We start from the raw sequence: 13,394 nt of genomic DNA on the forward strand, positions 1-13,394 counted from the left end.
TCCCCGGGCCCCTCAGCTCTGCCCTCCGTATCCTCCCTGGCCCCCACCCCAGCACACCTTCCAGCAGGTAACCCCGCCCACCCGGCCGGTGGCATACACCATTGGTCGACGGACACGTCAATCATCTGGAGTCGCCCTGTGATTGGTTAACTCGGCGGGGGTGGGACAGTGCATGGTCGACCGGGGTGTCTCGTCCCCCTCGCGCGTGCGCACGGAAGCGGGGCGTCGCCACGCGGGGCTCCCGCCATAGCAACCGCTTCCTCCTCCTCCGGGCACGGCGGCCGTGACGTCGGAGCGCTTCCGCCCGGCTCGCGCCCTCGCTGCTTCTCTTCCTGCTGCCGGAGCCCGCGCCGCGCCCAGACAGCCCAGGGAGCCGCCGCCGCCGCACCGCGCTCCGCCGCCCGCCCGCCGCGCCCCGCCGACGCCATGGTAGGCACCGCGTGCCGCCGGGGGGGCGTTATGATTCTCCTCTCTCGTCTCCGCCTTCATGCCCGGGGGAAGAAGGGGGGAAAGGGGGGCGGCGGTACCGCCCGCCGCATCCCGGCCGGCGCTCCGGCTGTCGGCGCCGCTGCGCCTGGCAGTATCATGCCCCCTTTTTCCTTCTCCTTCCCTCTCTCCCGGTCGCCTTTGAACTTGACGCGGCAGATCCGTTCTCCTCCCTTCTCCCCCGCCCCCATCCCGCCATGAGGCGACGGAAGGTTACTTCCACCCCGCCTTGAAGCGATGGAACTGTCCTCGCTCCTTTCCCTCCCCCCCGCCGTGGGGTAGTGGTACACTCCGCGTCGCACACGGGCGCTGGGGGCGGGCGCGTCCATTCAGCCATGGGGGGGAGCGGAGGGGGGTGAGGAGCGAGGGCGCGGCGGGAAAAGGCCGGGGCGGGGGGGGGCTGTGCGCGGCACCTCCCGCTCCGCAGGGCGCGGCCGCGAGGGGACGGTGGGGCGGCGCCCCCGCCGCTCCCGTGAGCAGCTCGGTGGGAGGGGGTCGCAGCTTCTCAGGAAGCCGCCGGAGCGGTGTTGGGGGCTGCCCTGCTCGGAAGGAAGCGCGGCCGCCGCGTCGGTCCCGGCGGGAGCCATCTTCCCGCGGCCGAGGGGCTCGGGCCTGGCCTGGAAACCGGCGGCGGCTCCAGCACGGCCCGCCCAGGGTCGGCCCGGCCTCCCCCTCCGCCGGGCCCGCAGCGCTGGTGGCGGACAAAAGGGGGAAGCGGAACCCGCGGAGGGTGTCGCAGCGGCAGCTCGAGGAAGCTGAAATTTTGAGGTAGTTGCTGCAAGGACTTGGGGTTTTTTTTTTGGTTGTTTTTTTTTTTTTTTTTTTTTTTTCTGTTTTGCTTCCCCGCACACTGGTGGAAACATTTTTCCAAGGCATAACGCTGGAAGCAAAGAAACAAAAAAGTATTAAGCATCCGCACTGACTTGCTTGTGTTTCCTGGCTTTCAAAAAAAAAAAAAAAAAAAGTGTTAGGACTCTCGTTGTATAAATGGGGCAGAATAGACCAAAGGCGTGTTCCTTTTCATGGTAGCTCATTCTGTTTGCTATGCCCATGCTCAGAGTTTGCATCCCCGTTTAACTTGGGAGACGGATGTTGGCAAATTTGCCTCAATTATTAGCTCATGCAGTTTTAATTGCAGCCCTGTTTTTGCTTGAGTCATGCACAAGCACTTGTCCAGCAACACACGCTTGTATGCTTTGGCACACTTAGCTGGGTTATTTACCTGTATTAGAGGTGTTAAATATTGAGGCCTTCCCTTGGTATTTACCAGTAGTTCACTGAATATGTAATATATCCGGGAAATGAATTTTTGGTCCATGGGGTTGGCAGACAGGATGTACTGCTAATGTCCCTGCTTTGTCTAACACCCAGGCCTGAGCATTTATGGCTGCTCTGCAGTGTGGAGCAGAGCTGATGGGAGTTGCAGGTGAAGCTGCTAAAAAGTCTGATGAGACTAGCAGCTCTTATTTCAGAGAGGCTTGTCTCAACAAGCAGCTACCACCTCTGCAGTATGCCAACCTAGTTAGTGTGACTACTCAGCGTGTCAGGCTTCATCTTGCTTTGGAACCAGGGAATTCCCAAGTCAGTCAAAACTACTATTTCTCATAGCGATCTCCTTTTTGCAAGAGGGTTTAGGTTGGCTTCTTTGAGAGGCTGCAAATGAATTTGGTTTTCGGCAGAGTGGAGGCCTTCTGGCAAAGTGCAGCAGTGCCAGCAGGAGGGCATCCTTTTGTATCAAAAGAGCTCGAGTTTTCAGCTTTTGTGTCTTGCCACAACGTTCAGTTTCTTTGCTACTGGATTAAATAAGTCCAAGGTCTTTGGAGGACCGTGCAAATTATTTTCCTTGGTTGTTAGTCAGTGCTATTCCCAGATCTGTGTAATTACAAGGTACATATGCCTCATGCACAAGATAACAGCCTCACGACAATTGGTGCTGCTGGTGTCTGGCGTGTTCCTACTTGCCTTGTCAGAATCACTATCAAGAGGCTCCTGCTGGGTGCGAGGGCTGTCCTAAGCAATCCCACATGAGAGAGCCTGAATACAACGAGGACTTGATTGTGGAGCTGTTCTCAGCCTTTTCTTCACCTGGTTGTTCAGTATTCCCAGCAACCTCCTCGGGAGAGGAGGATCCCTCAGTAACAAGTATCAGGGATGCCCAGAGCTGGCCTTCAAAGCCTGGTTTTGAGGGTGACATTTAAGCTTTAGGTTGCTGTAGGTGTATGCAGGGCCACAAGAAATTTCTTACACTCATAGTAGCTGATTTGTGTGCTGAATGTGTTTCTGAGAAGCTTTCTGCAAGAGTCCTGTTACACACCAGCTTCCACCTGCATTACCTTAAAAACTTACATTTCAACACAGGAATGGGCGCTCAGAACTTCTGCCCTGCTACTACTGACCACTGCAGTTCCTGTTTCTCACTACTGTTGCTGGGATTGCCTTTTGGTGGTGTTGCTTGTTCTGCCTATCTTAATTTCATGGTGGCTCAGAGCAGGAGATAATTTCCTCTTCAGTTGAAAGCTGAGGGAATGACCTTCAGGATGGTTTTTTCTTCTTTCTTTCTTTCTTTCTTTTTTTTTTTTTTTTTTTTTTTTTAATAATTGCTTTCCTACTTATCTCTCCTCGTATTGTCAATAACCTTTCTTCTTGTCTGGAGAGAAAATAAAAGCTGAATTGAGTTTTGATTCCTTCCCCCTGGCAAAAGAGACCAAATAAAGCAAAGTGAAAACTTGAGTCTAGCTGGCAAGATTTGTCTACAGGTGATATGCAGGTGACTCTGTACTTCTTGCTGGTTTATGGTGTGCAAATTATGGCCTCCTATATAACAGCAGTAAAAGCTGTTAGTTCTGTTTCCTCTCAGGCTTCAGATCTGAGTTGAAGCCTTGGCCTTTCAGATGCACAGGGTGTGCCCTGTAAATGGAGCTGTTTCTCTGTCCAGCTATAGGTAAACAGGGAATGTGGGCTTTTCCAGACTCCTGAAGTCACTGGTGTTCCCACACTGTTGCTGGTCCCTGGGCTGAAGTTAAAGTAGCTGCTCCTTGCATTTCCTCCTTGCTTTGCTGCCTTTCCTGCTCTGTAAAGTGGGGATGTTAATATCAGATGTGTTTTATTGAGTGCTCAAATAACAGGTTAGATGCCAAGCAGTATTTAATATCTTTACGTTTTCAGCTGGCTTGTCAGCCTTAGGTGACACCTCTCCAGAGGCCTGATTTGGCAAAACTTTATTTCAGCCAGGCTGTTGCCCTCCCTTTCTGCTGAGTGCTCCCACAACTACCGTGGCTTAGTTTTCCCCTCAAGTTGCTGGTGGTGGCCCAGGACATTCCGTTGTGTGGCAGTGCAAGGGACAGCTCTGTCCCTGAAGGGTTCTGTCCTGGACCAGCCGGGTGGAAATAGGTTTAACAGAAAAAGTATTTATTGCAGGGATGTACTGTGACACATTGGTGAGTCAGAGGGAAATGCCACATGGCTCCACAGGCAGCTCTGGTGGTGGCAGGGAATTTCAGAGGTAGATAGGAGGGAGGATAAGCCAGGCATGGGAGAAACAGGGTTTGCTGAAGAAGCTATGAACCAAATACATGCCAATAATGTGACCAGCGAACATGGGAGCACGGTGTTCTCAAATCTGCCCTTGCAATTAAACAAGGCATGCTTTAATAGATTCTTGGTGTCAGATTCTGGAAAAAAATTGATGATGTTTTCCAAGAAGCAAAAGTTTCCAGTTGAGTTCACCCTGATGTGTGCAATGGGTGCGTGTGATTCCCAGGCAAAACAAGTCAAGAATTGCATCTTTTAATTTCTCTGGAGATAATGCATGCCCAGGCCCTGCTATGGAGAGTTCTTGGGCTCTAATCACTGAAGGGAAAACCAAGAGTCTGAAATTCTCAAGACTTAACCCCAAATTTAGTCCTTTAAACTTTCCTTGAGGCAAACTAAGTCATTATTTTACGGTCTTCGTAGCTGTCTTACAGTTGAGGAAAACAAAGACTCTTCTTAGGTAAAATATTTTAAGTATTCCAGAAAAATACTGGAGCTCACAGCAATTCCTAACAAAAGAGGAATTGAATTTTATTATGTCAAAGTTGCGTTTTAGTGCAGGCTTGCTACAAATCCAGTTTATCAGGTGTCTGGCATGTCTCTCACTCCTGGAATGGCTTTTCTGTATATGGGGATTTTCTTGAGAAAGCTTTGGATTATTCTTCAGTCTTCCCCAGTTTAGATTAAGTTTCAGTTCAGCTACTTGGCAGTGGAGGCAAAATGTTGGGAGCTCATAGTGGAGGCAGCTGGGTCTGGTTGCTGCAGTTGGAAGCCTGCTGGACAGAAGGCTCCCTCTTTTGGCTGCGCAGGGGAGGGAGGGCTCTGTGCTCTCCCAGGACTTGTGCAGAGCTCTGCACTTGAGGCAAGAGCGAGACCATAAACAAGAGCCGCTGTGTTCCTGCAGTGCTGCTGACAAGGCGGTGAATGCAGCCCCTGCCTCGGGCGCCTGCAGGAGGCTGTGTGAGATTCCCTGGGGACACTGCCCTGAGTGCCGCGGGTAATGTGGGAGGGGCTCAGCCCCCAGCGGGTGCCGTGTCTGCAGCGGTTGCATGGAGGTGCTGGGGGACAACTCAGTTGTGCCGATTCTCTCAGAGACTCATTTTGTCTCTTCTCTCATGAATGTCTCCCTGAATGTGCTGTCCTGGCATCATTTTCCCATCTGGCAGTTAGGTGGCTTCTGCCTGCTTGCTGCTGCTTTGTTGCAGTTGAGGGTCTGTCTCCTACACTGAAAAATGTCATCAGCTGGCTGATGGATCCCACAAGTGCCTGCAGTATGTGCTGCTCACTGAACCAACCCCGTGTGACAGTCCAGAGCTGGATAACTGCTTCCATCCTGGAAAAGGAACAGGACTGGGCTGGCTGCTGGAGCTCTACAGCGTTCAAGCCACAATGCACAAAATAATAACCAATGTGCTGTATTGAATCCTCTGAGCAGAGCCATATCTGGCCAAAGAGGGCAAATCCAGACTAACAAGTGTTTACTCTGTCATTACTGGGAGGGTGGAGGCTTCTCACCAGCTCTTCTTCTGGACAAGAGAGCAGAAATGAGGTTAAAATGTCGCTTGAGGACATATATTTAGAGTCTGGCATTTCTCCTTGTTCCAGTGCTCTTAGTAGTCATGCTGTTGCTGTTCTACACAGAGTGGTTGCAACTACCTTAAAACAAAAGCTGCCTGGTGTTTGAGTTTTTTCCTTTTAAAGTATGTTTGCGAAGCCATTTGTGGCTGGTACAGGCCCGGGGTTGAAGAGGAGCCCTGCAGTTATGACAGTAGATCCTCTTTTTGGAGGATTGCACTGTCTTGTTTCAGCCCATACTGTAACACAGCTATAGGGTGTTCTCAGATGGAACAAATCTGCATTGTCCCTGGTAACACAATGGCTGCTAATGTCAGCTGGTGTCATGAATCCAGGGGTTGTACGGCAGCTGTGAAAAGGAGTAGCACCACCTACTAACAGCCTTTTGCTTTGGAAAGCTAAAAAACCCAGTTGTCACTATTGTCTGTCCCTTCAGCTTCTGGTCAGTCCTAGTTATCAGCCCAAGTTTTACAGTGAATTTCGAGTTTCCAGACTAAATACTTTCAACATTTTTGGAGTCTGAACTGACTTGCCAGCAGTGCTCAGATTCTTTTTTAAGGAACAGCTTGTCTCCTAACTTGGAGACATGTTTCTGGCTGTGTAGTAGCACAAGCAAATGCACATGACTGCACAGTTTGCATCAACCTGCAGCTCTATTGCTGCTGCCTCTGGCTCTAAGCTGAGCATTAACCTCTGCTTTCAAAGTTACCATGACCTGGTGCATGGGAATTATTATTTGTTGTAGTGTTCAAGCAAAGCTCAAGAATTGACAAAGGTAGGTGACATGTACTGCTTTTCCATGATAAATAGCCTCATTTCCATGCCAGTTCAGACTTTCTGTGCATTTTCTTAGAATCTTGAGGGGGTTTGTGACTAATACCCAAGTCTTGCCATCTGTTGCCAGCTACTGAGGTGCCATTAGTTAGAAAATAAACCCCAGGGAGGAAAAGGGCTTTCTTGAATTCACTTTGGATTTGTCCTTAGCGAATAATAGGATAGCTGCACTTTTGCTTTGTTAGGTTAACTTTGTGTTATTTAGAGTCTTCCCAAAGATTCTCTTGCCCACACCAAACACAGGGACAGGAGGAGAAAGACCTTTATTCCTCATTAGCTCTCAGTCACACTCTGACAAAGTGCAACGTCTCTGTATGGAGGAGGTGACACAGGAATGAGTCACTTTGAGTCCATGTTCGCACTGTTGCCTGACTTTATCCTGAAATAAGCTTTCTCCATGTACTTCCCTCACCTTATTGGTGATATGCAGAAGAATGCCACACAGCTGAGGCACACTGCCTGAATTGCTGTTCTCCTGTCCCAAAGTAAGTACAAGCAGTTCTGCATAGATTGCCACTTACAGACTGACCATGCATTGTAAATCTTGAAGGAGGTCCCCTTATATTTAAGTAAATCCTGAAAGAGCACTGTTCTCCATCCTAAAGAAAAGCTATCTTGGATCGCTGATTTATGAGATTGCCCTGGTTTTATGCCACCAGCACATGGGAGCTCTACATATCAAACTCCATGGTAATAGATTCTGCCAGCTCTGCCACCTCTCCTCACTAGGTTAGCAGTGCTATGCCACCCACCCAGAGTTACAGGAGGAGGGATGTTGACAGAAAAAGGGAAATCTGGGCTCATCTGAGGTCCTCTGTGGCAGGCACTGGTCAAGGCTTTAAAAAATCCCCACACATTAAGGTAGGTGTCCAGCCCATAACTGTCTCTCAAAGACAGCCTGAGCACTGAGCAGTTCCCCTGCACCTCCATCCTCCTGGTTTTGCAGCTGAACCCTGCTGATTCTTGAAAATGCAAAAGAAATCCCTTGAGCTTGCATTTTGGGGCTGAAGATAAGTTTTTTAAAAATGAAGAACAGCTTTTAGGCTTTTTCAGTTGCGTATCTCACCTGCTGCTGTACCCAACTTTTGGTACTGCTGACTGTGCTCGTAGCAGTGACGTGTCGTGGTTTGCACACAGGGAGGAAAGCAGTTTTCCTTCTGATAGATGGATATGAGTAATGTCATTTGAATTCGGAAGACAAAAAAACAGTGAGGGAGGAAGCAGGATTCTAAAGGAATCTCATTGTTTATACTGTGTGTAGCATTTTGGACAGATAGAGTTATTCAGTACTGGACAGGCTTCAGTTTGGTCTTTACTGCTCTGGCCATGATGTCCTTCGAGCAGTGCCTGCTGGCTTCCCACATTTGCAGTGTTCACTCTTGCACAGCTGCTTTTAAGCTCTCCAGCTTCATGCAGTCTGGGAACAAAACTCAGATGTAAATGCTTCTACTTTTTTTCTGACTCATTCCCAGAAAAGCCTCAGACTGAAAATGCAGTTTGGCCTTTTGTCATTCTTGCTCGGTCTTGTCCTCTTTATTCTGTGCAGCTGCCTTTAACCTCAGATTGATAATGCTGCATGTGCACCTCTTGTTCCAGCTTACAACAGGGGAATATGATACCACTCACTACAGTTTCCCAGCTGACTCCAAGGTGGGCGGGAAATGCTGAGAAGGCTTGAGCTTGCTTTAAAAACTGCTGGAGTAGGTGCTGGGAAGTAGAGACTTTTAACTGTTAAAACTTGAAAGTTCTCTGAAATGCTAAATTCAGAGCAACTTCCTAAAGTTGTTTTGTTCAGCTAAAAACTACCACTGCAGTCCCAGTACCCCACTACATTTCCCTTGATCTCTAAACTGAGTCCATGTGGTAGGTGTGGAATTTGGCCAGTTTTACCTCTGTTCCTAAAGTTGCTAGCAGGCATGCTGGAAATGGCTGGGAAACTTTGAACAGAAGATCCTTGTGGGCTTGTCCAGCCAGCCTGAAACGGGGAAGAAAATTCAGCTGCTGTAATGCCAAAGGATCTGCCACAACTGAATCTCAGAGAACAAGGGGTTGGCGTGCCTCTGTAAAACTCACCCAAAACAATGTTCTGGTGTAAGTGGGATTGTGCCTTCTTGGGAATAGTTTTTGGTTTGGCAGCCGGCTGTGGGCAGCAGTGAGACTCCAGATTCTTTACTTGGCTTTGGAAAAGAGGGTTTGCAGCCTTTTCTGATGAGACTCTCACACCACAAGTGACTATTGCAAGAATCTATTGTCTTCTAGCCTTGGATTTAAGGTAGTGCCATCATGTAGCTGGGAAAATCAGGGGTGGAAGGCCTGAAGGTGTTTGCTGTGGTCTTTGCAGGCCTCCGGAGTACAAGTGGCCGATGAGGTGTGCCGTATCTTCTATGACATGAAAGTGCGGAAGTGCTCCACGCCGGAAGAGATCAAGAAGAGAAAGAAGGCTGTGATCTTCTGCCTCAGTCCAGACAAAAAATGCATTATTGTGGAGGAAGGCAAAGAGATTCTGGTGGGAGATGTCGGAGTGACAGTCACCGACCCTTTCAAGCACTTTGTGCAGATGCTTCCCGAGAAGGATTGCCGCTATGCCTTGTATGATGCAAGCTTCGAGACCAAGGAATCCAAAAAAGAAGAGCTGATGTTTTTCTTGTGGTGAGCCACCTTTTCAACTCTCTCATTCCTAACATACAGTCCAGGCTCTGTGGGTGAGGTCTCTGAGTGTTTGTATTGCCCAGGCTGGGAAAATGGCGTGTTTAAAGTGAGCTGGGCAGCCTGATACCGGTATTCTGGAGCCATGAGATGTTCCACTTGTCCATATCTGGTAGTATACTGCTTCTGTCTAGGCTGGATAATCAGGGTCATTAATTTCACTCTCTGTGGTGTCTCCCACTAGGGCACCAGAACAAGCACCTCTCAAAAGTAAGATGATCTATGCAAGCTCCAAGGATGCAATCAAAAAGAAGTTTCAAGGTACGTAATATAACTAATACTTCTAACTCTGCTTGTCCCTGGAGTATACAGCAAGGCTTAATTAGTTTAGGTTTGGGAGGAGTTTTTTTTTGTTGTTTTTTTTTTGATATACTAGTGAGAAGTGAAGTGTCATATGACTGAGCTAAAATGAGCTCTGGCTCTAATTTACATTATCTGACAAAATTTCAGAGGCACTAGGACAGTGCTCAGGACAAGAGCAGGTTTTGCGATGTGTGGTGGACCATATGGAGCAGCACATCTGCACCATACAGGCAAGAAACCATTAGATTCATGACACAATGCTGGATTTTGTGCAGAGCTGCCTCAGTGGCAGAGCACTTTTATCCCTGTGTCAGTTAAAATGCAGTCTTATAAACTGACTGTGCTGTAGGAAGTCAGTCTGGCTGATGGCCAGGTAGCACTCTTCAGCTCCTCAGTCTGCACTGTTCCAAAAGCTTGCACTGTGCAAGACTGACAGGACTGTTGTGCAGCCATGCCAGCCTTCACAGGATGGCTTGCCCAGGGACTGGAGCTGCCATGGGAGAACGTTGTGTGCTGCACATGTGGAAGTTGAGAAAAAGAAATGCCGAGGAAATTCTGCTTTTCACCATATAAGGCAGATATGGGTTGGGCTCTCCAGCATTAAAAAGGAAAAGAAAGCACTGTTGATTGCATAGCCCAGCTCTCAGTCTCTGCCTCTCAGGTTTGCAGTTGAATGCTTTCAGCCACCTCTGCAAAGCCAGGGGAAGCTGAATGAGCCTCTCCATGTGCTGGCCTGGAGCTCCCTCCCCTGCTCTATCCAGGGCAGCACAAGAAATGAGGGGCCTGCTCTAAGAGCCTGCCATGAAAGGCCAGCAGTCTGAGCACTGAGCTAGTGACAAATTTCTTCCTACATGTCCCTTCAGTGACATTTGGTGTGCAGCCAGATGTCTCTTGGGACGTGTCAGGGAAAAACCGTGGAAATTCCCTAAGCTAAGGCAGGACTTGTCTGCTTGAGTGACTGGATTGCTTCTTCTAATATTACTACTAGGTATGTTTCTTTGATTGCTTACCAGCATGTTGAAATACTGCATTATTGAGTGTTTTGCCTCTTTTTTTAGGCATAAAGCATGAATGCCAAGCAAATGGGCCAGAGGACCTGAACCGAGCTTGCATTGCTGAGAAGCTAGGAGGCTCCCTAGTCGTAGCTTTTGAAGGAAGTCCCGTGTAGATGTCTTACAGTGCCACAATTCTACAAGCATTCCATGTTTTAATAGATCAGTATATAAAGCAAACATTCTAGGCAAGGGTTTCACTAACAGTAGGGAAGCTGTCTTGTAGAATAAAGTAGATTTTGGAGATGTAGCTCGTATGTAAAAATGACCCTAAATAAATCAAATTAAGGATTTATCTTGGTGTATTAATATTTGCATTGGTTGTCCAGCCCAGTACTGTCCCCAATGGATTAACACTAAAGGTCTCCAAAAATTTGAGCAGTGTATCACAAAAGGTGGAGACGTGAGAACGATCTGGTTCCTGTTCTTGCCTTTCTAAATAGTAACAAGTGAAATTCAAAAACTTTCCCCTGTAACCATTTAAGACAAAACTTACAACCTGTAGTTTAACTTCAGCTGAAGCAGCCTGTTAGCACCAAAACTGGGTTAAATTCTTAGTGCTTGCAGAGCTGTACTAAAAAAGCCTAATTATGAAGCTAGACATAAAACAGACACACTTTTTCTGGAGAAATAATCCTAATCCACTCTCTTGTAAACTCACGGTGCAGTAATAATATTTAAAGGTTCACTTGTTCTGTAGGTTTAATTTTCTTGTTATGAAGTGTCTTGAGGTCTCTTTCCTCCTGAGTGATTCTATAGAAGTTGCTTTTTCTGTTGACATAGTTTAATTTAGAACTACCTTTCTCTAATATACACTTGCTAGTGGATCAGATGCTTCTGAGGCTTTTATAAATGCAGAGTCTTGTATCAGAGCTCTCCAGTTATGGGTAGTAAAATGAAAAGGAACCACAACCTAAAAAATGGTATTTTCAGCCCCAGTCTTTGGTCACTTGGTCCATTTGTCCATAATTACTATTGATTTAACTTAGTAGAACCAATCAGCCTGACTAATATGGCTTGATCTGGGCTTTTTATCTGTTAGCTTCTTTAATTCTGTAGAAATGCATGGAAATATCACCTACTAGAAAGTTTGACCTGAAATGCCTTTTGTATGGGGGGTAGAGAACATTCCTGTGCCAGCTGCAGAGATCTTAAAAGCTTCCATGTTTCATCAGTGGTTGATTAAAGCTGTTTCCTTCGTGTAATGTGTACATGGGAGTTGCATAGAGTTTTCTTGTATGTCTGTAGAGAAAAAGAAAAAAAAAACCCAAAACCCTTAGCCTCCAGTGCATTACTGTGATATGTTCTGTGCGTGCCAAATTTGAACAGCCTAAATAAATGGGCCTTCCCTTCCCTGGGTCAGTGACTGATTGCTCTCCAGCCTCGGGATCAGCCCTCCTGCAGCGTGGCTGGCACTGCTGGATCTGGGTAAGCACTTAGGGAGCTGCTGTGCCTTCTGCAGCGACTGCCCTCCCTGCCCTCGGGAGCAACAGGCTGGAAGGAGAGCTGCTGAAGCTGGAGGGACCTGGGGGGAACCACGTTTGTCTCTGCAGTGTGCTCCCCTCTTTGGCTCTGCATCCCCGTGCGTGCTGCAGGCTCCAGCTCCCAAACAGCACCTCTCTCTGCCGTTGGGCCCAAATTCCCATTGTTTGGGGGCTGTCCTGGGAGCCCTCTCCCTGTTTGCAGTCTGAGCAGTGGGAGCCCAGCCATGAGTTTGTTGGTTGTTCTGCACTGCCTTCCCTGTGAGGACTGAGGGAGCTTTCTCTGGCCAGGCCCGTGGAGCCCGGGCAGTCACAGGATGGCCCTTCCTCCCTGAGCTGTTCCCAGCTGTGCAGGGACAGAAAGCTGCAGTGTCCCCTCAGCCCCTGGCAGAGCAGTACCAGCGCTGTGCTGCTGTGTCTGGGGACCAGGGCAATAATGGGCCATTACCTAACTCAGCATGTGCCTCTCTGGCCAGGCTACATGGTTAAAACCCTTCATTAAAGACAGGCATTGACTGACTGCCCTGACTTGGCACCCACACGAGTCACAGGGCTGGGAGCACAGGATTGTCTGATGCAAAGGGATCCATTGGAGTGCAGCTTCCTGATTCTGAGCAAAGCAAACTGGCCTGGATTCTGCTGGGGCTTCTAGCCTGTCTTTCAGCTGGGGCCTTGCCCAAGTGTCTAATGATCCTCATAAACAGCTTCTCCTCACCCAGGTGTTTGCAGTACTGATCTCTGTCCAAAGTCCATGTGGAGATAAGGAAACCAGTGTGACACACTGGGAGTGGTGCTGCCTGACAAACAGGCAACTCCTAGCCAGGCTCCAGCTGCTAGCTGGTGCTTCCAAGCTGCAGGCATCTTTATCTAGCCCAGGCCATGCTGTGGTCACTTCTGCCTGAGATTTCCTTCCTTGGTCAGAAAATGGTGCAGGAGATGCAGCAAAAGGAGAAGGATATCAGACCTTTAAGGTAGGAGAGCATTTCCCACAATGTGAAAGCCCTTGAATCAGGGGCTTGGGTTCAAAGTACCTTAGTCCCGGAGGTGAGTGATAAGAGGTGACACTTTGGGCCTTGGCTGGGTGTGGTGCCATAGCTTCAGCCAATTGGAGAGTCTGGCTGCTTTTAGGACCCTCACAAGAAGTCCCAAAGTGTATTGATCTTTGCTCCAGAGCTAACAGTAAATCTTAATCCTCAGAGCTACAGTGCTGTGGGCTTGTCCACATCGTGGGGTTTGCTGGCCAAACTTCCCTTTTCAAGGTTGTTTGTCCTGCTCTTCAAAGGGATGAAACTCTTATGACTGTTTGTAAGTTTTCTCCCAAATCACCCAGACCTTATGAAAAGGCAAGACAAGCAGGGAGAGACAACGTGATGAATGCTTCCTATAACTTGGCTGGTTGCTGGTGGGAGAAATCACTTCCTAACAG

General features: G+C 48.5%; 1 protein-coding gene across 1 annotated transcript; it reads left to right on the forward strand.

Moving 5' to 3' along the window:
- The first annotated feature begins 303 nt into the window (after window positions 1-303).
- On the forward strand, window positions 304-11,698 carry DSTN (destrin, actin depolymerizing factor). Its single transcript, XM_083857817.1, has 4 exons — window positions 304-429; window positions 8,768-9,075; window positions 9,317-9,393; window positions 10,494-11,698. Exons 1-4 carry the CDS (start codon window positions 427-429, stop codon window positions 10,601-10,603), a joined length of 498 nt encoding a protein of 165 aa, XP_083713943.1. The 5' UTR covers window positions 304-426; the 3' UTR covers window positions 10,604-11,698.
- The last annotated feature ends 1,696 nt before the right edge of the window (window positions 11,699-13,394 follow it).

Source organism: Zosterops lateralis (genome assembly GCF_965231275.1).
Source record: "Zosterops lateralis genome assembly, chromosome: 3".
Taxonomy (NCBI): Eukaryota; Metazoa; Chordata; class Aves; order Passeriformes; family Zosteropidae; genus Zosterops; species Zosterops lateralis.